Source organism: Poecilia mexicana, unplaced genomic scaffold (assembly GCF_051168715.1).
Source record: "Poecilia mexicana isolate PSO_F unplaced genomic scaffold, ASM5116871v1 scaffold_4, whole genome shotgun sequence".
In the NCBI taxonomy this organism is placed as follows: Eukaryota; Metazoa; Chordata; class Actinopteri; order Cyprinodontiformes; family Poeciliidae; genus Poecilia; species Poecilia mexicana.
In genome coordinates, this window is record NW_028263373.1 from 24,982,551 (window position 1) to 25,006,737 (window position 24,187).

At 38.0% G+C, this 24,187-nt stretch overlaps 1 protein-coding gene across 1 annotated transcript; it reads right to left on the reverse strand.

The window, feature by feature from the left end:
- Nucleotides 1-3,357: 3,357 nt before the first annotated feature.
- shisal2a (shisa like 2A) lies at nucleotides 3,358-16,618 on the reverse strand. The gene is made up of 3 exons (XM_014976379.2): nucleotides 15,798-16,618; nucleotides 13,063-13,199; nucleotides 3,358-4,309 (listed from the first exon to the last, which is right to left on the reverse strand). Exons 1-3 carry the CDS (start codon nucleotides 15,977-15,979, stop codon nucleotides 4,122-4,124), a joined length of 507 nt encoding a protein of 168 aa, XP_014831865.1. The 5' UTR covers nucleotides 15,980-16,618; the 3' UTR covers nucleotides 3,358-4,121.
- Between the last annotated feature and the right edge of the window lie 7,569 nt (nucleotides 16,619-24,187).

The window sequence follows — 24,187 nt, forward strand, 5'->3', positions numbered from 1 at the left end:
TTACTTCATTTAAATACCTTATAGGATTAATAAAAGCTGGATTGTAGGTAATTCTTAGTTTTAGCATTTACTGATCAATATCAAAAATCAAATTTAAAGCTTAAATGAAAATGGCCTTTTACTTCTTAGTGAGCTAAGAAGTAAAATTTCCTTGGTGTTCAAAATAGAAAAGAATCAAACACAAACTTTTTGAAAATTAGATGCTTGTCTTTCAATAAGGCAAATATAAGACCCTTGATATGATTTGGGTTTACATTAATTTATATATCAATTTTTGACAAAAAAAAAATCTTATTTCATTTCTTTCAAATACTGCATGATTAGTGGATTGTTAAAGATGTTAAAATAAAACAAACAAAAATAATTGGTAACCTAAATGTTCATAAATACTCCTTCATGTTCATGACAGGTGTTATGTCATATTTATGACAATGTCTTGTCAGTCTTATGCACATCCCTTCAAATAAAGTGTTAACAAAAAATGCCTGAAAAACTACATTTGTAGTTTGAATTTTGGTGGCCCTTGAGTACTTTCACCTTGACTATTTTGACTAAAGTATTGTATTGTTGTGCTATTTTAATTGATTATCACTTCAATTTTCAGAGTTACTTTTTAAAAGCCCATCTAGGGACAAGTGCTGTGAATTAGCTGTTGCTATTGCACCATGATGCAAACATGGGACTGCTGTTTTATTCAGTTTGTCTGTCGATGTGTGTCTGTCCCTATCAAATAAACTTTATAATTTGGCGAAAAAGATCCATATTACAGTGACATGTTTCATGGCCCATGCTTGTGTGAAAGGTTGAAGTTACTGAAGGATCTCAGCTTTGCATAACAGTACTAACTTTGGATTAGATCTTATGTATGTGACATTTAATAATGCACATTTCTTCAGATAAAAGCCGATGTAGTGTTTATGTTTAGAAATGACAGGCATAAAATGAAGCACAGCCTCACCTGCACCTTAATCACATTGAGGTTTTTGGTTTTCCTGTACCCGTCTTTTCAAATCCAAAATCAATTCGTAAACCAATTTTACCAATCATACATCAGTCTGTACCCACTGATGGAACACTTTGTATCTGCTGTTTGGCAAAAAGTTATTTATTTAATTAGCTTTCTACATTCCACTCGGTGTTCTGGGAGGAAATGTTGTTCTGTGAGGTTGCCTAGAGTTCTGTACATCTTATATGGGGTGAGACTGTGGGTCAGAACCAAAATGAATGGAAAAGGGTTTAATACAATGTTTTCAGAAAATAACATGAAAATAACAGTATGTGAGATTTGTGTATTTTTATGGAATACACAAATCTCACATTTGTGTATTCCAAATGGACATTACCTGTCTGAAATGGTCTGTTAATGGGTATGAAATTAAAATAGAAATGAGGAGAATGGTAACACGAAGGAACTAAATGGTGCTATAAATAGCTAAATAAAGCAGAACTTACCTGATACTAAAACTGTAATAATTTGTTTGTTTAAAAGACGAAAACTAATTTGGAAGTGATTTGTACTATTTCTGTTCATAGGCGAAGTTTTCCTTTGAGCCAAATGCTAACAGGATGGTTGGAGGCTCACAAAGCAGTACTAGCTTGTTTGCTTATTAGCCCAAGACACAAAATCACTTTGCTAGCATGTGTTACAGCTCATATTTTTAGCTTCACTGTACAACTTATGTCACATAAAGCCATTTCTTCTTCTATGCTGCTAAAAACAGACAATCGCCAAAGTTCAGGAGACATTTTCTGCTTATTTTTAGGTATTGACACAAGTTCCTGAGATCTGAAATAGACGCCTGACATTCTTTGGTCAAAAAGCCAACGACAAAGAACCAAATCTTGGTTTTCAGCCATGAGTGTACATAACTGAAAACCGTGTGCATCCACAGCGAAGAGATTTAGAGAACGCATTGAGGCACTTAACTTCATTCCATCATATTCTTCTATATTGGTGAGTAGTTTTCTATTCTTGATTCAACAGCCAAAAACTACAATGTGAATGTACATTCAGGTTTAAAAAGGCGTGAAAAACATTTTCCTATCTGAACAAAAGCATCAGTGATAAGCTTATACAACAAGAAACCACACAGATAAATATTTAGCAGCCATAATAGCCTTTTAATACTTACATTTCCCTCAGCGTGAGTTCAATCTTAGACTGCTGCCACTGGTCTATCTATAAAGAAGAGCCCCATTTGTATGAATGACGTGAACTGATAAACATTTGTGAAAACAGCCAGTTCAAAAGGATCAAATCCCTGCAATTCTGTGTTGCTCAATTTATCAGTAGTATCAGTCTGTTCATTTTTGAGGGCCCAAAAAAATGGGCCCTCAGTTGTGCTTTCTACTGATTTTGTTGAAAGCACATTTCAACAAAATCAGTTTGTTGAAATGTGCTTACCCTATTTTATAATATCCTTGGTGAAATGCCTGTGAGCAGTGAAGACACTCAAATTACCACATCTCATTAAACTACATATCTATTAAAACCAAATAATTTAGTTACTTACAGTTTTGAAATAAAAGTTTGACTGACTAGAGCAGAAACACTTACGAAAACTCGATACAAGTACGTGTAGACATAAGTTTTAACATTGCTTAGGTCCAGATTTACAGCATCTGGCTTCTTCAGAATGTCTAATGTAAAAGTGGGATTAAAAACATAACAGTTTTAGACTGCAGGTGCTATGGGAATATGGTTGCGTATTTTCATAGTGTATCTGTGTTCTATTTGTGTTCTATATGTAATACATACACAGATTTTTTTTAGAGGGAGAAAAGATCAGAAATGGGCTGTTCAGACTGCCGTGAAAAAGTTGGATTTTCCGGCTGTGAATGCAATCTGCGAAGATGAAAATGAGGATCAGTCCGGCCAATATTGTTAAGAGAGAGAACCGTATCGTTCCACTGAGGAACGTATAGAAATTGACATAGAGTTAGATTAGAGTTGGTGATAATCTGGCACACAGCTGTGCCAACATAGTGTAGAATAGAAAGGCTGCATGACAACACTCTGATAACATCATCACCTGTATCCAAGGTGGAGGTGGTGCCACCTATTACTTATTTGATCTGATATTAATGATCCTCAAAACAGACAAATATTGTTTCACTCATTTCATTCCACCAAGCTATTGTGTGCTTAACCTTTATGAGTGTATTTTTGAAACCCAAGGTGCCCTAACAAATTGCATGTTGTGGTTTTTCTAGAACTTTAAAGATATTAGGCACTTTAATCATCAAAATATGTGCTTTCAATCCTCATTTCCCCCATAAATGTATCCCAATATGACCAAAAAACAAATTTTGACATCTTCAGGTTGTAAAGGTTTTCCTCCTTTGATACCAGGGCTAAACAGAGAAACACTATCATCCCTGAATCCTTAAAAATAGAACTAAAAATACACACACGACATTAGAATGGTGTTAATGTTGGTACTGTTGAGCTAAATATGTACGCCTGTGTAAATGATGCAAGAGAAAAGACGAGCATGATGTGCTAATGGACTGTGATTATAAAATCTATTCAGATCTCAAAGAATACTGACAGCTTTTAGGGATGAATCTGGATTTCTAGAGCAGAATATGTAAAATTACCGGATAGATGGTGATAAACAGCCTTCACTGCTCACATTGTTTTTTTTCTAAATAAAAGTACAAATAATTAAGGACATGAAGTAAATCACAAACCCAAACAAGGGCAAACACATTGGTTTAAAAAACAGCGATCCCAGAAAAGCTTTCCATCCGCCTGTTTAGTTCTGACAAACTCTACCGGAATTTCAATTATTTTTGTTCATTGTTATGGGCAGCATAGCTTCCTTTTTTTTATCAAGACAGATACAATAGAAACACTTACTTCAATGTTAACTAATTAAACAGCTATAAAACTAAAGCTCAAATATTAAACGTTAACTGTCAAAAATCTGACTTGCAATTCAGGTTTTCCCACAGATGGGGGCCACAATAAAGTTTTTGCACTTGCAGTTTGGTTCTGTTAAATTAAATAATGATAATGTATTTGTTGATAAAATACAAACAACAACTCAGATTAAACTATAGGGGCAGAGAAGAAAAAGACATTAACACAAATCCAAAATTTTGAAAAACGTGTCGTCCTACGTAGGGTTCTCCACGTTGATGGATGTGACAGTGGCCATGAAGCAGCGCTGGAAAAGGCGGTCGGGGTCTGGCTGCTGGTTGTCACAGTCTAGCTTGCCTCTTACAAAGTGTTTCCTGAGGCCTTGTGGGCCAGCAGGGGCGCTGCTGTGGCTGGCTCCGGCTCCTTGTTGACTGATGATGGCGTCTGAAATAATGAAAAAACAAAACATAAAAACCTGAGGATGGATTCAGCATGAAAAACATATTGCTGCTTCTCCAACAGATTTATCAAAGCAACTTAACCCATTTAAGATTGAATGGCCTACTGTGAGGAACACGATTCATAATGAGGAAGAGAGTCTATGACACAAATGGCTCAAAGCCAGTAGTCTTGGTGTGATACTGAGAAATGGGACCCACGTACGTTTAAGCTGTGTTTCACAAAATAAAATAATTTTCTTAAAACCAAACTGAGACCAAGATAACATTTTGCACCCAAAACGGAGGCAGCAATAAAGATTAAACAGTTATTATCAACAACCACAGAATGTCTTAAAGTTTCTTTTGCTACTGGACACTCAGATTACTTTGTCTCTTCAGACATACCTGACATGTTTCCATGATATGCTTCTTAGTCTGAAAACTGAGAAAAAAGAAAACTTGAAGAGGTGTCACAGATGTTTCCAGAAGCAGCATCAACCAATCACTATGACGACGAACTAACATTGCCTACTGCTACTGGCTTTTTGCTTGACGATGTCATTCCAGGTGTAGGAAGGCTAGAAGGTCCCTCATCCCGGTCTGTGGCTGTGTGGGTTTGCTTCCTAACCTCCACCACCTCCATGATCCAACGCTGATGTCTGTTGTTTCTCCTTTTGATGATCTTGGCCCTTTCCCAATCCATGATGTGACTTTCCCGTTTACTGTGGTCCGCGGTAGCTGATTTCAACTTTTCTTGCAATGCCTGTGTTTTTTTTTTTTTTTTGGCTTGTTGCTAGGCTTAGGAACAACAGCTGTCACCCCTCTGATGAAGACGTAACCATACAGTCGAAATGTCAGGTAATTTCAGTATCTAATGACAAAATCAACTTTAAGATTTTATTGCATATAGACACAATTAGTTTTATTGAAATAATAATAAAAGGTGAAAGAAGGAACAGAACGGCCTTTCAGGTCAGACTCTAAGAGACAGGATGGTAACTGACTGGTAACACAACAAACAGGAAGTTATGTTTTATCCAGCAGCTGGTTTCCCAGGTTTTCCTCTTCAGAGACTCAGATCTATTAGTGCATTAGCAGATAAGCCTTCCGTTCCTCACAAGACTAAAGATTTGAAAAGATAGTCTCACTCACTCCAACCAATCAAATGTTTTTTCAGCATCAAATGACATTATTGCCTCACAGGTTTCTCTCTCTGGATGTAGATGAGTGGTATAGAATGTTATACTGGTGTCTGATGTTAAAAGAATATTGATCTTTTCTGAATCCTGTCTGATCAGGGAACATAATCATTGGGATTGCCTTCTGAAGATGACATGCCAATACCTTAGCAATAATTTTTGTCAGTGTTAAGAAGAAAGATAGGGCAATTAAAAACTGCAACTAAGCAGCTCTTTGCCTTTTTTGAACAATAAAGATAGAACTACTACCTTTGATGTCACACTGACAGCAGCAAGGCCATCCGGACTGGGTGCTTTCCTACTTCTGAATGCTGACGCTATTTCTGTAATTGTCAGATCTTCCTCAAGCTCATTAAAATGATCAGCAGTGACAGAAGGGATTTGCAGAGATCTGAAAATGTTTTCTCAGCTCATCAGCGCCAGCGGGCAAGTCAGAACTTTACATTGATTTGTAAAAGTCTCTACAGCAGGAATTCATTTCTGCATCAACAGTGTGTCGCCCCAATCAACCTGTCTTCTTACCTTTTTATGATAGCTATCATTTTGGATACAATATATTCAGCTTGTTGTGTAGAAAGAATATCAAATTCAGTTTTAGTGAATTTAGTAAAAAGGTCTGCTGTCGGATATCTATGGTATAACTCATCCACATTTAGAATCTCTTTGGTTAGTTGTTTAAGACGTTCCTTTTTGCCATATGAAATTGTTATGCCCCCCATACAGGTGTTCAAAGTGTCCCATAATGCCAAAGTCGACACTCCAGGAATGTGATGAACTGCTACATAGAATTTACTTTCAGATTAAACATATTTCAAAAATACTTATTCTGAGACCAATAAGGTAATTCATAGAGCGGCCCAGGGTCTGAGATGACTTTACATCCAGAATCACACTTTGTTATTAGATGCAACATTCTCCTATTAACACAAATATGAATTCTATATGTGAAAAAGTTTTATAAGAGAAGAAAGAATACGTGCTGGAGGTGGGGTTATGGAAGCACCCCACTGTAATTTTCAAGCAGTGAGTTAATGGACTGGGTAGATTTTGACAGGGTGCGCTTAAGAGAGCATACGCTTTGCATCACATGTGATTATAAAATTGTGTATTGCCATATTTGGAAAATTAGAAAATAAATTGTAGAAAAATAAAGGATAATCCTAATTCAGGAACATAAAAAAGGCCAATACTGGCAGTGTATAAAATTGTTCAATTACAATCACTATAGTGCCAAGCAGAATCTGAATGTACAACAGATTCTACAAATTGCACATTGCTGCTAATTATAGTTACTGGTGATGATGGAATGATGATGACCTCCAGCCAGCCACCTGTATTCCTCTTGCCCAACCCGTTGGGAGTGGTCAGTCACCATGTCTTTCTCAAGCTGCATCACTGGGGCTATCATAACTGCCAGAGAGTTGGAGGCAGGCTTCTTGGGCAGATTAAGGATTCTGATGTTGAACCTCCTAAGGATTCTGTCATTTCTTTCCCTTCGATCTAGAAATAGCCATGTATGTGTTTCTTATTTCCAGACTTGACTGTAGCAATGGACTACTTTGTATTGGTATTTCTCAGTCCTCCTTGAAATTACTTCATCATATCCAAACCATGGCTGCCCACCTTTTAGCTAATTCTTCATATCACCCTGGTGCCTTTTCCATTACATTGGCTCCCTATTCATTGCACAATCCAGTTTAAACTCTGATTGCTAGTTTTGAAGGCTTTGAATGGTCTTGGCCCATCTACTCTAATATAACTCTATCTTATTTTTCAGTCCTCTTAAGGTTTTCTGTTCCATGTCAAGATATATGGAATAAAAAATTCACACTACTGATTTTTAGGATTGGTGAAAAAGTTTCAAGTACTCTTTTGTTTTTTGTTGTTTTTTTGCACTGCTGGGTTTAAATTTGTTGTAATTAGAGCTTAATACAAAAATAGTGACTTTTTAAGCTAACTGTTCTTCAGCTGATCTAAAGTTTAAGAACATTATCTTAAAAGTCCAAATTAACACACAAATCTGACTTTTGTTTTCTGTAAGTCTCTCGAACCAGTCAGTCAAGATTGGACAAAAATTCAAAAGGTCTGAATAGATTCTGACTATAGCCCAGTAACCATATGTGAGACAAGAAGTCAGAGGATTCAAGCCATCTCCAAAGGGAATGTTTCCTAACACAAACTCGCTTGTGTGGGTTTTACGAGGCAGACATTGATAAGAAGGTTTCATTCTCTGATGGCAGGGTTGGTTCCCAGGTAACTGTCTTCTAGGTGGCACAGGAAAGGAGGCCCCGTAATTATCGGGAGCCTTTTCCTTTCAGTGGAACAAAGACGCTGTGGACAGACTTGGGTCATCACATGCAGAAGTGGCAGTTTGAATCCCGCTTACAGGTCTGGCTCCTTCAGCAGGATTTCGATCGGGGGAATGTGCAGAATTGTACAGAATACGGTTGTGATAGTTAGAGCTATTCACCAGTGGACATCCACCAATCTGTGGATTCATCTATTCACCGATGTTTCTGTGGAAAGTAACTCCAAATTATTTGCAGAAAACTCCTATTCACGGAATTGTGTCTTTATTTTCAAATATCTGAAAAAAGCATGTTTACCAACAACTCATTTATTTCCCTCAAGGCAAGAATGCTAGGGAAAACATATTGAACACTTTTCTTTTATCAGATTAAATTTGCAGAGGAAGGTTAAAGCTTTACAAAACCCAAGATCTTAAAATGTTCAAAAACTTCGGATTGGTATACAACTTGCTGATGCTGGACTGTTATTCAGTGAGTTACAATCAGTGAGAAAGTGATTCAAAGAATTAACAAAGTTCAATTATTTCACAATTGTACGTATGCAACGTTTGTATGTATGTCTCATTTTCAAGAGAAAATGGGAAAGAATGGCAGCAACACAACTACCAATCAAAACTTCAGACATCAAAAATTAAATGAAAAGACAACAGTCCACAACAATATCCCGCTTATGCCAAATGTAACTTCGCCTTCTTCAGTCATTTTCTAACAGAAATGCAATTTAAGGACATTACAGCAATTATAACAATAAAGACCAGACACTGCCCCAGGTAGTGACTTCAGTAGCTAAACTCTTGAGTCTATTTTGTGGGTTTAATACACAAAAAGTACTATGCATTCTATGGATTTTTGGTGATTTTTCTTGAGAAATCAATCGGAAAATCAACCAAAGGAAAGAGATATTTTATTCTGCAATAACAAGAGCCTTCCATGGCAGACAATGTATTCCTCTTTTAACTTCACAAGATAAAAATAGTGCAAGTATTTCAGTTCTCATTAATTAATGTAAAAAAAAAATGTGGTAGTGACTTCGGAAGACAAAAAGCTGGTGAAGTCAGACACACCGGTTGAAAAGGAGTCACTTGTCTGTCTGAAATTTAACTTAACAAAAAATGATCAAAGCACGAATAGAGAAAAATTCATGATGAAGTTACACTGCTTCCTTTTCATGAGCCACAAACACCAAACAGTCATCCATGTAGAAAGAAACAAATTACCCACAGTTTAGTTACTCAACTCATTCATTCATCTTTTACACATTTTCTCAGGGCAAATCCAGTCCAACATGGGGACAACGTTGGGCTAATTGCAATACTAACAGACAGCCCCTATTAAAGGACCAGCATTGTTTTTTCCAGGCATATATGCCATTTTATAGCACAATCAAGTAACTATGTTAACTTCAGTTGTTAGAAAAATGCTACTTATATCAAAGAAATTTGTCTTCGTAATTTAATGCTTTAAAATCAGGCCTCTGTCTCTTTAAGAAATCCTGCTCTTTATAAAACTCCACCTTGAGGAAGTCATCACAACATGGCTATTCTATTAACCCTTTAACAATGTCTTTACCAGCGTTTCACTGAGAAGTAGCTGCTAAGAGCTAGTCTGAAGGAGCTGAGTGGGGCAGTCCTGGGTTAGTGCTGCTCTATGTAGAAGAAGCTCAGAAGCTTGGAAACTGTAACTTCGAGGAGGAGCTGAGTCTTGAAGGCGGAGTTAGGTCCACACAGGCTTTTTGCACAGCTGAATGGTCGCCATGGAGATTAAAGGATTTCTCAAACATGCATAAAAGAATCAAGGCAACGCTTCAGTAATGTTTTTGATGAGGGAATAACATAATATGATGTAAAGCTTAAAAAATTGATCGTACATAACACTGCCCCTTTAAGCCGCTTCACACAGACGTTTTGTTTTCTGCAATATTTGTGTCCATATCCATAAACTCAGAGCTGTCTTTGTTTTCCTCTGGATGAAAGAGTAACACAGTTGGGTGTTGAGAACCAGGTTTTTCAATGGCAATCCATTTTCTTCAATCATCCCTGATGTATCCAGTACACAAACAGCCAAATAGATGCCATTCTCCTTCAAGAAGCTAATCTTCTCTCAGTGGACCTTTTGTTCCAACTGTGCACATGATGCTGGCACATCTACTCTTCCACAACAAAGACACTTTGTGCTGTCAGAACTGCCTCTTTCAGTTTCACGTTTTTCTCTTTCTTTTCCAATAAAGTGACATCTGTAGCATCTGTAGTTCCCTTTAACCAAAAATGAAGTTGTGATCTCTGCTCCTTCACACATTTATTTAGGTTTGATAAGGGAGCATAGTTGGCGACTCCAAATAAAGGGAAAGTTAGGATAATTTTTCTCTTAATAGAGAATAAAGTTGGTCGTTCCATTTTTTCTGCAGTTTGTAAGGCACCTTTTTGGTGGCTACTATACTCTATCTGTGATGTCCAACTCATCCAGGCAATGAACTCCTTCCATTTCACTGGAGCGTCCTCTAAGGACATGGCTGTGCTCCTGAAGCATCATCCCTTTTTGTGGGAGGCTGAGATAAAACTCGTTCCATGGGAGCATGGGCAATATTCTGCTAAATAATGTTTCTGCTTTCAGGATTGAGAGTCTGATGGGCTCCTTCAGACGCCCATCAGACCTCATTTCCAGAAGATAAAGTCAACCACTCAGTTATCTTTATTGAAAACCAAGCTATGTTTTTTTGTTGCTAAAATGGAAGGCATTGTGTTGTATCCTTATTATGTACAGCATATAGTTATGATCCTCATTTCCTGAGCTGTGATTAAAATTTTGAATGCTTTCATTTTGATGTAGTGTCCTCTCTCTGTTAGTAGAGAGAGGACACTACCTCTCAGCGGGATACAACGTTTATTAGATACAGATGCAATGTGTAGCTAGCTTAACTCCCTCTGAATGAAGAGTCCAATAACCGCTTCCTTTGATGCTCTAGTAATTCATCTTTTTCCACTGCTGATTTCTCATGCTGTTTATTTCTTAACTGATACTGCAGCAATTTCAGAGGAGGAACAAAACGCTGCTGGGTTAAAAAAGAGACACTGAGATTAAAAAATGTCTTGCATTACTTTACTATGTAAAAACACAACTTAGAAAAATTATGTGCAAGACACGATTAAACTAAAAATGATTTCAAGACGTGAAGCGGTCACAATTTCTTCCATGGTACTCAAGCAGGTGGGTGAATAGCCCCTAATTACAAGTTTAATTGAATTACATATTGATAAGAAAATAAGAAAACTACAAAATTTGAAACCTAAATGAATGAACATCCGACAAATTACTTTAATGGCTCCTACAGAAACGTTTACGGACCCAAACAGATGTGAGCCTTCATGAATCAAGCTGGTGATACAGAGCCCTGTTCAAGCCTCCAATGGAACTCAACAGGACTCATACAGAGCATTTCATGTAAAATTAGTGCCAAGAATCTTCTGTTCATTAAAGTGAAATGTTAATGTGTACATATGAAATACACATAGTAATACACAGCGTGACGGCGGCGATGGCGGTAGGAGTTTGAGCTACACTGGGTGGTATGCCGGTTCGGTCTCTGGGCAGCTTGCCAGCCCACGGCAACTGTGGCTACAATCCAGTAGCTTGTCGTCATCAGTGTGAATGTGCCCTTTATGATTTTGATCTGAATAAAGGGCATTATAAGTAAAATTGATTATTTGTATGTGAATAACCTTGCTCATGTGATAAGTCATTAAAGATCATGGCAGCGACGGATGTAAATAGTTATATGAGATTTATTCGTAATTCAGCAATGGCGCAAGCAATCATCATCTATCAGCCAATCAGAGGAGACTTCAGCATCTTATTCAGGTGTTAGAGCAACAAGCTCCGCCTACCTTGGAGTGGCTGTGTTCTGAGGACATTGTATTTGGCTATTTTACAGAGGAGATGCAGATTCAACACTTCTGAATGACAAGCAACATTTTCTGAACTGTGTGATGCAGAGAGCTCTGGTGCAGCTCCAGCTGAACATTGTCTGAAAAAAAAAAACATCATCCTGCTACCACTTCCTATCGTCTTCTTTGTCGTTTTCACCAGTAGTAACTTAGTTGTTCATCATGTGACTCATGAGATGCGAAAAATGTGTTTCCTTTGCAATCTTTCTGAAATACGATACAGCTGAAAAACCATCCTAGCGCAAAAGCTTTTTATTGAAAAATTTGAGTTTTTTCAAAAGTAGCATGCCTTCACTTCATAGTTTTAATTTACACTATTCTATGGATAATGGAAATGCATCTAACGTCTGTTTAAGGTCTCTTAAAACCGTGGGTTAACCCTGGTCAAATGTATAAAAGTGTATCTTTGGCCAGCTGGCTACACAAACAGATACATCAACCCCTGGAGCTGCCAAGTCAGCTAATCCAAACATTTTGGATTCTGAAAACTCTAAAAATGGGCAACAACCAGTTAAGGTACATTAGCCTTTTAATTTTTAAGCTAGTTGACAACATTCATACTCAAGAATTCTTAGACTGATTGATTCATGTAAATCTGCATCCAGCAGTCAGTCATTTACTTTCTGTTCCTGCTTCATTCTTTCCAGGGTCAAAGAGGTTACAGAGCTATTGCTAACACCACGATATATTGTCGATCGTGGACACTGTCACACATCAGCCACTAAACTTGTCATGCATGAGTTCGGAAAAGAAGGAGCCCAGAGAAAAGCCCCACTGGCACAGGAATATCCTGAGACTCAAACTTGGAATATTTCTCCTACTTGGTTGATGCTGCTTGGATTTTATTTGACCTTGTCACAATGGGTTTATTGTTAGAATTTCAATCACTCTCCACTCACCAATTCTAAACTGAAATCATGTTTAAAGCATGCTTTAAACATGATTTACATAGTTTGAAACATCGTTTTAAGCACATCCTATGAGTAAGATGCCTCGAGATCCAGAGATGCACAGAGATAATCCTCTACAGCTCTATAAACTTCATTGAATTCTCCCCAAGATTATTCAAACCCCAGAGGGATGAACGCTGTGGGGCAACACTTAATGCCAAGTGTGTGAAGACAGACAGGCTAAAACTATTGACATTATTAAGTATTAAAAGTTTAAGGTCTTGAAAATACATTTACAGCCCAGTCCGTCTTTTTTTTCATCCCAACACTATTGTCAGTGGACTACTAAATAATTTAAAAACATATCAATGTTTTAGTAGACTGGGCCCCGCACAGACCCTGCATCTGGAGACAGTACCTGGTGCTCGAAGGGGCAGTCCGCTGTCCAGACCTCTGGGTTTGGTGGTGACAAACAGGTAGCAGAGGACGCACAGAGTGATGACGAAAGCAAGCAGGACCACAGCTGCAACGGAGAGACCCACAAGAGCTCCGAGGCTGCAGGGCACAGCAGAAGGAAGCTTAGAGCAGAGAACAACAGAGCAGGACTAGAAGATTTTTTTTTTAATCTCCGCTCGCAGCTGCAGCCCTTCGGCTTCCTGCAGGAAAAATAGTTTTGCGCCTCTTTTCCAATTTTGCAAAATAAAAGCTGCAGGTGTGTTGGGTAATTAAAGCTGACAAATTTCTTGTCTGAGTAGCAATGATAAAACAGAATCTGTTCTATGAAGAGAAAAATAAAGTCTGCTTATATTTTATTAGATCATTTCACGTGATTATCTTCATATTCTGCAAATACAAGAATGAAAATGAAGTCAAGAAAATCAGCCAATTGGAAACACGCTCCACTTTCCACGCAGCGACTCAAAGCTGAATGTCAGATTCTGATTAGTCTGTCCATTAAAAACATGCTGGATAATTTGGACCGAATGTGCTGGTTCTGTTGGTTTCACAGTCCGGACACACATACACACACATGCACACACATGCATACTTATACCAACTGGCTGAGAGCAACAGTCATTCAGCAAAAACTGAGCTGAAATATCTGCGCCGCTCATAAGAACATATTGAGATTCTGGTGAGCTTCCCAGGATATACATTATGCAGCATTAGAGTCTACAGCACAGCCACAAGCTCATTACACATAATGCCACATAACGATGCACAGTGGCCAGCATACACAGACCAGAGCCAGTAATTCTCCTGGACCTCAGAGCTGTTGCACAATCATGTCGGGTCTATATTCATTTCATAAACATAGAAAAGCAAATGCACTCAGTGACTGCTCAGCTCATATACCGTTTTTGGCAAATATGTTTTATCTACAGAGCGACACGCAGCAGCTCCACCTCCGTCACAACAGAGGTAGACACCTGGATTGATCCAAAGCTGCTTCCGCCTGCGTGGGCTGCAGGTGAGGAATGAAATAGGTTTTCACAACCTGGCAATAATCATGACATTTCATGGAGTCCGTCTGGCAGCAACAGTCTAACCTTCAAGGACTTATTGTAACTACAACCGTGATTAACATGTTGATTTTGTAAAATTATGTGGATCTTAAGGCACAGAAAACTTTAATGCAATTAATCCACTTTTTTTTCTAACATACAAAGTTTCCAGAATTTTTGTATTCACGCATTTCTGGTACGTCTGTAAATCTGATGCAGAACCGACATCCACAGTGAACAGCAGTGATGGACGACAAAGTCACTTCTGACTTGTGGTTTCGACTCTGAAACGTCTTCAGGGTTATAAAAAAAGACCAATGGAAAGACTCTGCAACTTCATTATGGGATCAGTGTACCCCTCTAGTTTCTCTGGTTTATGAAAAGAAATTAGTGCTGCAACAACTATGAAACTATTGAGAGTTTAAGAGTTGATTTAATACATGTAGAGTGCGAAGGGTACACTGACCCTGTAAAACCACTTCTGGTTTTGTCGTCCATAATTACTGTAATTTTGGCCTGGCAGCCTCTCCTCTGTCAGACTGCCTCAGGGCAGCTATGGCTACAATCCACCATCGTGAATGGGTGAATGTAGTGTGAAGCGCTTTAGGATCCTCTGGTGTTGATAAAACTCTGTACAAGTAGCGGTATTTACTTCTCTTGGTCCATTGGGAATGTAGAGTGTGCCCAATTGGGCGTCAAACTCTGCTTTGAAAAACCATCTGCTGGAAAAAATTATTATTATGTTCAAGTTGTGCTAAAAAAGAGTTAGCCTATCAGTGAAGCTATTCAAGCCTAAAGTAGCATCTCAGTGCTAAATAGCTAGCAGCAGCACAGAGTCTCTAACATTAATATCAGCGTCCACAGTGCACATTTCTGAAAAAATTCATGAATGATCAGGAGTTCCTGAAACTCTGGGAAGATAAAGGGACAGAACAAAACGTTGATCCGATCTGATGGTTGGTTTAACAGACTAAAAACAAAACTCTGTTGTTGAACTCTATTTGCTATTTATTCAATAATTCAGCAGCAAATGAGGCTTTTTTCCTAATATAAGCATTTTAGCTATTTTTTATTTATTAGCACCTGAATTGCTATTAATTGCAATTTATTAATTACAGACTGCAATTAACTATAATTAAACATTTTAATGGAGTCTCACCACTAAATCAAACTCCAGTGTCAACGTGATTCTGGTTTTATTACCAGTTTGTCAGCAGTCTGAACACACTGAGATATCTCAGCACACACATGCTTCATTTAAAAACTTGTTGAATAGCTGCTTTGTTCAGTTAATTATTAAACCTTTCATAAACTCACCAGCTCCTGCTGACATTAAGCAGCGCCTCGTTTATTTTACGCTTCATTGTTTGAACGTTTTTAATCAACCCAGAAGCAGTTCCGCTGTTATTATCTGACATAAAGCAATAAAACACGCAAATTCCTCACTGCGCGGAAACTCTACAGGCTAAATGTCAGCAACACCTTCCTGAGCGAACCAGAGGTGTTCAGTTCAGCCAGGTCAGGGAGGAGCGCAGAGATCAGTCTGCTCCTGAAACATGTGAGCTGCTGCTGACCTGAGCAACAGGCAGTTTGATCACCTCCTGAACCCAAACTGAGCTCCACCTGCACAGTCACAGTGATCCCTCACCTCAGCCACCACATGTATCCATACTCGTAGGGGAAGAAGCTGTTCGGGTCATCACAGCAGTACTTCAAGTCACTGAAGCCGCAGCAGAACACCGCTGTGGACTCGCCCCCCGCCTTCGGACACGTGAAGCTGTCCACGAACACCTTTTCCCTGGAGTGGTAACTCTCGCACACCGCGCTCATGTCAGGCGCACAGGACGCGCAGCCGGCCAGCGGGAACAGACTGCTCTCATTCCGCCCTGATCCAGCTGCTGAGGGTGGGAGAGAGAGAGAGAGAGAGAGAGAGAGAGAGAGAGAGAGACCCAGGAGCTGCACACAAGCCCCCGCTTCCCCGCCTCCCCTCTCTGCATCACTGCCTCACCTGCTCCAGAAGCTCCCCACTCAGCTTTAGATATCATGGACTAAAGTTGGGGGGGGGAGAGGGGGGCGGATATAAATAGCGCAACTTTAAATATATTTAGCTATAGCATAACTTTTATTTATGCATATATAAAATGTTTGACAGTTTGGTGTGAGAAAGATAATCTGTGAGCAGATCAATCTCTTCCTCCTCCTCCCTGAGCTGCTATTGCTGTCAGAAGCAATGCACCGCTCTCAATCAATAACAACCAATCAGAGCCCGGAGGAGGATTTAGTGCTGTCAATCATCCTCATGTACTAGAAACAACAGGAGAAACATAATCTGCCATCATCTGTGGCCGTTAATTAGAACTCGAAGGAGACAGAAGAGTTTTTTGTTTTTTTTCACAGAAGTGGCTATGAGACAGTATAGTCTCATACTGTACTGTCATGACATAGTGACAATTTCAACATACACACACACACACATATATATATATATATATATATATATATATATATATATATATATATATATATATATATATATATATATATATATGTATATATATATATATATATATATATATATATATATATATATATATATATATATATAATAAAAGTTACATACTGCAGCTTTAAGTGTGCTAAAGTGAAGTGTCTTCAAGTGTACTGAGGTACATCTTAGTCTATAGTTTATTCTGTAGTAATTTACTGCTTTATTATTACACATCTGCTTTTCTGAGCTCTAAATACATTTAGAATATATTTTAGAGGCAGCTGGTGGCACAGTGGCAGAGTGGGAGGTTTGATTCCCATATGTGTGAATTACTGAGAATAAACATTACAATATTCTTCTGTGGTAGTTCTAAGACTGTTTCCTGTTCAGGTATGTACTTTTGCATTATTATAATAGTTATAAAGGTTCAGAAGTAGCCAAGTTTTAAATATTTATTGGTGGTTGTGGTCCCCTGCAAACTGAGGGGTTCGCTGTAAAATGGTTGATGTTTTTCTATCTTTATACCATAACCTCCTTAAAATAACAAATATACACATTTACTGCTTTATGATAATTTTTTGTTGGAATCATATTTACATAACGCTAAAACCAGAAGGAACTGTTTCCCTGTGTTGTAAAAACTGTCAGAGTGATGAACCTCAGGGTAAACTGCAAAAGAGTGGAAATGAAAAACTGATATTTTTGATTATGTAAACTTGTATATAATTTAAATTTAACAGCAATATCAATATGACAATGAACAAACAGGTTTTCCTCCCCAGCTAATTTAAAGAGGTAAAATGTGGAACAAGAGAAAATGGCAAATAAGAAAACATTGTGTAAAAACATTGCCATAGAAAGATGCTTGTGAAATCCCTCAGGCTGTTTGGTAAAGATAAAGTCAATATTAGGGATGAAAATCAAAAGGACTGATATAGTTGATCTGTGATTTTGTTCTGACAGAAGTCAGATAAATTCTTGCATCATACAGAAGTCTGGTACAAATACACTGAGAAAACCTTTTCATGTGTGGAGCCTCACTGTAAAACAGACGGCTTTATACACAAAAAGTTTATTGTACACCAATGGAGGCATTTGTCAATAGTTTCATCTCAATAAAAATACATGAAAACATTAAAAAAATAGAATATAACACATCTAAAAGATGTGTTATTGATGTGAAATCAAATGCTCTTGCTTGCAAGTTACAATCATCAAAGTCTTTAAACGGCTCTTTGTTATTTCTCCAAAAGGGAAAATAAATGTTGCCATAACTCGTCATCATCTCAGTATTTTCAAAGAGTCGTGGATTGTCATTCTGTGGGCAGGAAGGTAGCAGTCAGGGTTGCAACGGATCTGAAGAAGCCTCTGACAAAACACTATTCCTGTATGAGTCCAGTGATGACCTTGACATAACAGCTCAGTTCCTCGACAGCAGAGAGACAATGTTCAACACGTCTTGGATGACATCATCGGTTGTTGGCAAGCACTGCTAATCCACCTTGTCTGATTTTGCTGCTCCTCTCCAAGTCTCTGTTAGGTTAGAAAGTCTGGGAGAGAGATGTTGGAATCGAGGACATGGTGGTTTAAACTTCCTGCTTCTCTCTCTGCTCTTTGGTACTGCTCTGGATCCATTTGATCTCCAACCCAGATTAATGTTGAACTGCAACCCCCTGAATGGCAGGAGACAAACGGGTCGAATAGGCTGATTGAACAGGAACTGCAAAATAAAAACGTAAAAAGGGTTTCACTTGCATCTCAAACAGTAGCTCTTGAGAGTCATCCAGTGAAAGGAAATGCAGTTTGGTTTCACAGAAATTTTAAGATTCACTGAAAGGTTTCACTTCACCGTAGCAACCATGCAAAGAGAAAAACAGAAAAAGGACACAAGCACTTGTGAAGTTATTAGGAATGATGATCATCTATTGGATTACCAATATTAATCAATTAATACAAGCAAACCCTAAATTACAAATGTGTTATAAGCAACCCTGCAAAGCATCATAGTGTTAATTTGTAATGGTTGTATGTTTTTTGAGGAAGTGTGTTATGAAAGGGGTTCTGATTAATGCTCTCCTGGCCCTGTCTGCTGGTTTAGATAGACTAGAGCGTTTTTGCAGCGCTTTTTCAACTTTTAGATGATGGACTGAACAGAGTTCAGGGAGGTGTTCAAAGCTTGTGATATTGTTTTCTAACCTAAACTGCTTTAAACTTCTTGTTACAGTAATTCCCCACTCCCAGCTCTGTCCTTACAGAGTTCTGACATCCATTCAGTCCTGTGAGTGAAACAATCTCCAGTAAACCCCAACCTTTTCTCCCCCTGACACCCAGAAGAACTTTCTCCAAGTTTACAAGGTTGCTGGATTCCTTGGTGCCAAGAATTCACTTTAATCATGTAAAACCTCACTTCCTGTTTCAACATTATTATAAATCCACAGTCTGTTTTAATATGCAGAATTTGGCTGGTAAACTATCTGGAGGAGAAGCTGCTGATCTTTTTGGAAATTCCACTTATTGTCAATAAATACTCTGACTTTTGATATTGAATCATACAAGAATCATTTTATATCCAACAGCGTTCACTTAAGCTGTTAAATATCAGGTGATCATTTACATAGATTGAGCAGAATTATTCAGTTTGAATGTTTTTAAAGTCGACCCAAATGCAGAGAGGAAGGCAGCAGGTGATTTTTGAATATTTAATAAAAAAATGTTGAAAAAGCAAACTTACAAAAATACAGAAATCCAGAGTTGAACAAAAACAAACCATAACAAAGCAGCCAGGACACGAACAAAGAATAACTGCAGACAAGAAATGAACATAAGCAGGAACACTAAGAGGAACGGACCTAAAGGAAAACAGGAACAAGACAGATCTAACAAAATAAGAATGCAAAAATAATAATGAAACTCGAATCAAACAAAACCAAAAACAACTGAACAACCCGAGATCCTAACAAGCAGAGTTTACAGCTACAATTCTCCACAAAGTTAATGCTGCTGTCCTCGTTAGTACATTTGTGAAAAGATGGATGGATTATCTTCAGGTTGGAGGAGAGAAACTGTCAAATTCATTTGTGCATGTTTTAGGCAAGCTTGATCCTATAGATAACATTCCTATAAAACAGGGGTCACCAACTCCAGTCCTCCAGGGCTAACATCCTGTAACTTTTAGATGCGTATCTGCTCAAACACACCTGGATCAAATAAACTGCTCGTTTCCAGCCTATTGCAGAGAGGAATGAATGCTGGTGAGGGAATTCAGACATTTTGGAGCAGAGGTGAATCTAAAAGTTGCAGGATGGTAGCCCTTGAGGACTGGAGTTGGTGACCCCTGCTATAAAGAATAGAACAGAATGTTTTTTTCTGTTGAACTTAATCATTCGATTTTCAAGGAACCAGCAGCATAATCACAGGAAGATTCTCTGCTTAGATGTGGATAATTATCAAGCAAGAAGAAAAGAGCACTGTACCAGCTGACTGCATGACTATCTGCACAAGCACACCAACTCAAACTCAACAAAGCTCAGTGGAAACGATCGCACCAACCTCGCTGAATTTAATGAGAGTCTCTGGGCCATGCCATGGCAAATAACAACTGACCTTGACATTGTGTAAACATGTTTCACTGAGCTTGAACCATTTTCCAGCTTCTGCTCCCTGTACTCACTTACACACTCTGTCACTTGTCGGTTTTCTTAACATCCAAACCAAGTTACCCACAATGCAATTCATTCTAAATAGACCCAACAAGTATAGTGTGTTCAACATAAAGGACCTTTTCTGTAATATAATTAAATACTTTAAAAAACTGAATATGTTGGTATGGCATATTTTTTAATTAGAAAATAATACATTTCACTGCAAAACTCAAAATCTTACCAAGTAATTATGGTCTAGTGCAAACATCTTAATACACTTGAAATGAGGCAAAACTGATTTACAAGTAACTTTTCAGCAAGATTTAGAGACTTGTTTTAAACAAATAATTTCTGAATATTGATATACAAGGACTTGTTCCATTGGCAGATAAATTAAATTATAACATGGGAAAAAAAAGTCTTATAAGTGAAATAATCTGCCAAGGAAACTTGTACTTTTGTATCAAAATTAAGAAATTATTTACTTAAAACAAGTGTCTCTATATCTTGCTAAAAAGTTACTTGTGAGTTAGTTTTGTCTTATTTCATGTGTACTAAGATATTTGAAGTAGAAGCCAAATCAAGAAAACTTGGTAATGTTTGTGTTTTTGCAGTGTGTCAGTCAATGTACAGCTTTGAATTGAATGTGACTAAATTTTAAGATATATACAAATTTTTGTATTGTCATTAAAAGCAGATTACCTTTAACACTAATTTTTCTGCCTTCATTTCCAAGAAAAAGACAGAGTTCTTGTCAGAAACCTTTCGTCCATTTTGCAGAGTTCCTGTTCTAGCAGGACAGTGAACTGGTGCCTCATAGCCCACCTCTGGGAGGACATAGAGTGGAAAGTGCAAGATAGACCATCTTGTCCAACAACAGTGCTTGACCACATCTATGCTCAACTGGATCAATGGTCCAGTTGACCACTGATAAACTAGAAAGCCACCCTCAGAGGAATTGACACTGCAAAGGCTGTTCATTGAAGGGCTGGCAGAAAGAATAGATGGATTATTTGTCGTACATCTTCTTTCCTTAACAAACTATTGTGGCCTCTTTTGGGAGAAAGTAGATGCTTGAGAATACATTGGGATCAGTACAACCTCTGAACTGACTCAGACAATAACTAAATTCACAACAAAATAGGTGTCATGTAAGTTTTAGGTTTTTTTAAAGTCAAACAGTTACATAATGCAGCTGCCAGTCGCTGACTGACAAGGTTATATTAGAAAACTTTAAATTAAAGGGATCAGATTGAGTCATTTCCACCTGCTTCTACTAAAGTGGTTAAACAACCCCAGCAGGGGGAGCGAGGTTACACACCTGAACACAGGTCAAATCTCCATACAGTTTCCAGGTAACGTAAGAATATCTAATATTCTAAATCTATTTTATACAAAAAAAAGTAATTTCAATTGTGAGGCAAATATAATATAACATTTAAATTACATAATTACATACATAAAAGTTAAAAAAAAATCTTTTAATAAAAAGTGATAGATTGTCCCATTACTTCAGCATGTTTTAATTAAAATGTTGAAAATCAGCTGAAAAACTTCATAAGTCTGACGTCAGACTTATGAAGCACTTTTCAGGACACTAAAGACACTTTACATGAAATCAATCATTCTCATCCACTTACCAATGGTGGGAAACTACTGGATTATAACCACAACTGCCCTGTATCAGCCTGACAGAAGCCAGGCCGTTATAACAAGCCATCGGTACCAGAGACTCAACAAATGCAGGACAAACTTCAAAATTCCTCCAGTGTGCATCTAATCTGAAACCCTTGTCACAAAACACTCACAGTCAGACCTAAGTATATTCAATACACTAGATGCATTTTCACTAGAAATGTTTGCAACACTTTGTCAATATTCGTCTAATGTCAAAAAATCACAATTTAGCAATTGCAGTTTCCATTAAATAGAAAACAAATTTAAGATCACACATGAATAAGTTTATTGATGAGTCATTAAAATACATTCAGTCCCATTGTCCTCCAACTATTTCCTGTTGTCTTCTTCTTTGTGGTTTACACCAGCGGCAACATCCGGTTATCAATCATGTAACTCGTGTGATATGAGAAAAGTGTTTCCATTAGCAGTTTTGTTATAACAAAACCATAAAATGACATACTGAAACCTATTTCAATATGGCCAAAAAAATAAAATTATTTTTGAAATGTCAAATTGTGCAAGTATATGGTTAGTGGAAATGCAGCTACTTAGGTTGTGTTCACATGAAACTGCTGTATGGAAACTGACAATATTTTCGAATGCTGATCAGAGAAAAATTCTATGTTCAGACATCACCTACAAGTCACTTTGAATGTGCTGTAGTTGTCATGCCAGGCCACTATGTGGTGCTGTCATTTTAATTATTCTTCATCTCAATAGTCTGTTGAGTATCTACATTAAACGCAAAGTGAGTCAAACACATATCCTGCATTAGAAGATGTGTTAAGCTGAACAGGTTAAGTAGCACAACACAGTGTAATGCTGTCCACCATGTTTTTTCCTGCTACTTGCCCATGCATGCATAGAACAAATCCTGCACATGTGCTCTGAATACTTCACTCTGCTCTAGGGCGTGTCCCCGAAAAGTTTCACTCCAAAACCTGGTTTCAAAAAGCATCAGTGTGAGAGGCTCCGATCTCTGCAGACGTGTTATAACGAGGAGCAGGAATCATAAACAAAAAGGTTATGGTTCCACTGAAAACCCGATTTGTGCAAACGTGACCTAAGACTGTACAGACAGCAACGAGTATGAATTCACCTTATTTTTAGTTCAGTTGAAACACAGCGGTCCAGTCAGAAATATGCAGCTTTCACTAAGCCTGAAGGGGAGGCAGGGCGGTGGTGGGGGGTGATAATCTGCTAGTTTGGATTCTGTCTACACAGATTAGAGAAGCACCATAGTCCAGAAGTCTGAATAAAGTGATTTCTCACAGGGAAACCAATGCAGGTCTTTGTCCTACTGAGAAATAAATTATCCAGACGGGGAAATCTGCAGTATTTCTGCACATGACATTGCTGTTTTTCTTCTTCTTATCATGTTACCCATCATTTCCTCCACCTGCTCTGTGTTTGAAGCATGTAAACGTCTGCAGTGGACAGGTACACATGGCGTAATGTATGTCACACAGACAGTTACTGGGTTCGGTGGTATCAATCAGGCCTTCAGGGTCTTCTTGACCTTGAAGGCCTGAAGGCTACCCACCTGTCATTTTTGTAGGGATAAATGCTGCTGTCTTGATGTCTGCCACCTCATCTTTCTAGTCCCTCAACAGTTCCAAATCAACATCTTCAAACACAGACAGACTCATCCTACCACACATGCTCAGTGGGGTTCAAATGGAGGCACTGACAGAACAAACAGGAACTGATTTCACCACCTGTGACTGAGCAGAAGGTTAAAGATTTATGTGAGCTGGGAGCTGTAAAGTGTTTAGACTGTTGCTGGTGTTGATCATTTCACTTCCTCTGTGTGCTGGATTCTTTGCTTATATTTCCATAAAATATAATCTTAGAAGCATTTTCAAAACCCATTAGACAGTTTGACTCCATACTAAATGTATCCCTAAGTGAATGCCTGCAGAAATAAAGCATATTATCAATGTGCATTATTCTGGTTAAAAATGTTGCCAATTCAAGCAGGTCACAGATGGACGTGGATTTTAAGAGCCAACTTTCTGACAGACTGATTCAGTCAGATTATCATCAGATCTCACCAGAGTTCAGAAAGGTTTTATCTGTTTGTCTTTTGGAATATGTGCAAAAAAAAATGTTACAGCGCTTAGGATAATGTCACAACTTTTATTTTACATATTTAAGGGAATGGGTGGAAGGCTATTTTATGTTTGCAGGCATTTTGCTTTCATGATGTGTATTGTTACATCATATCTA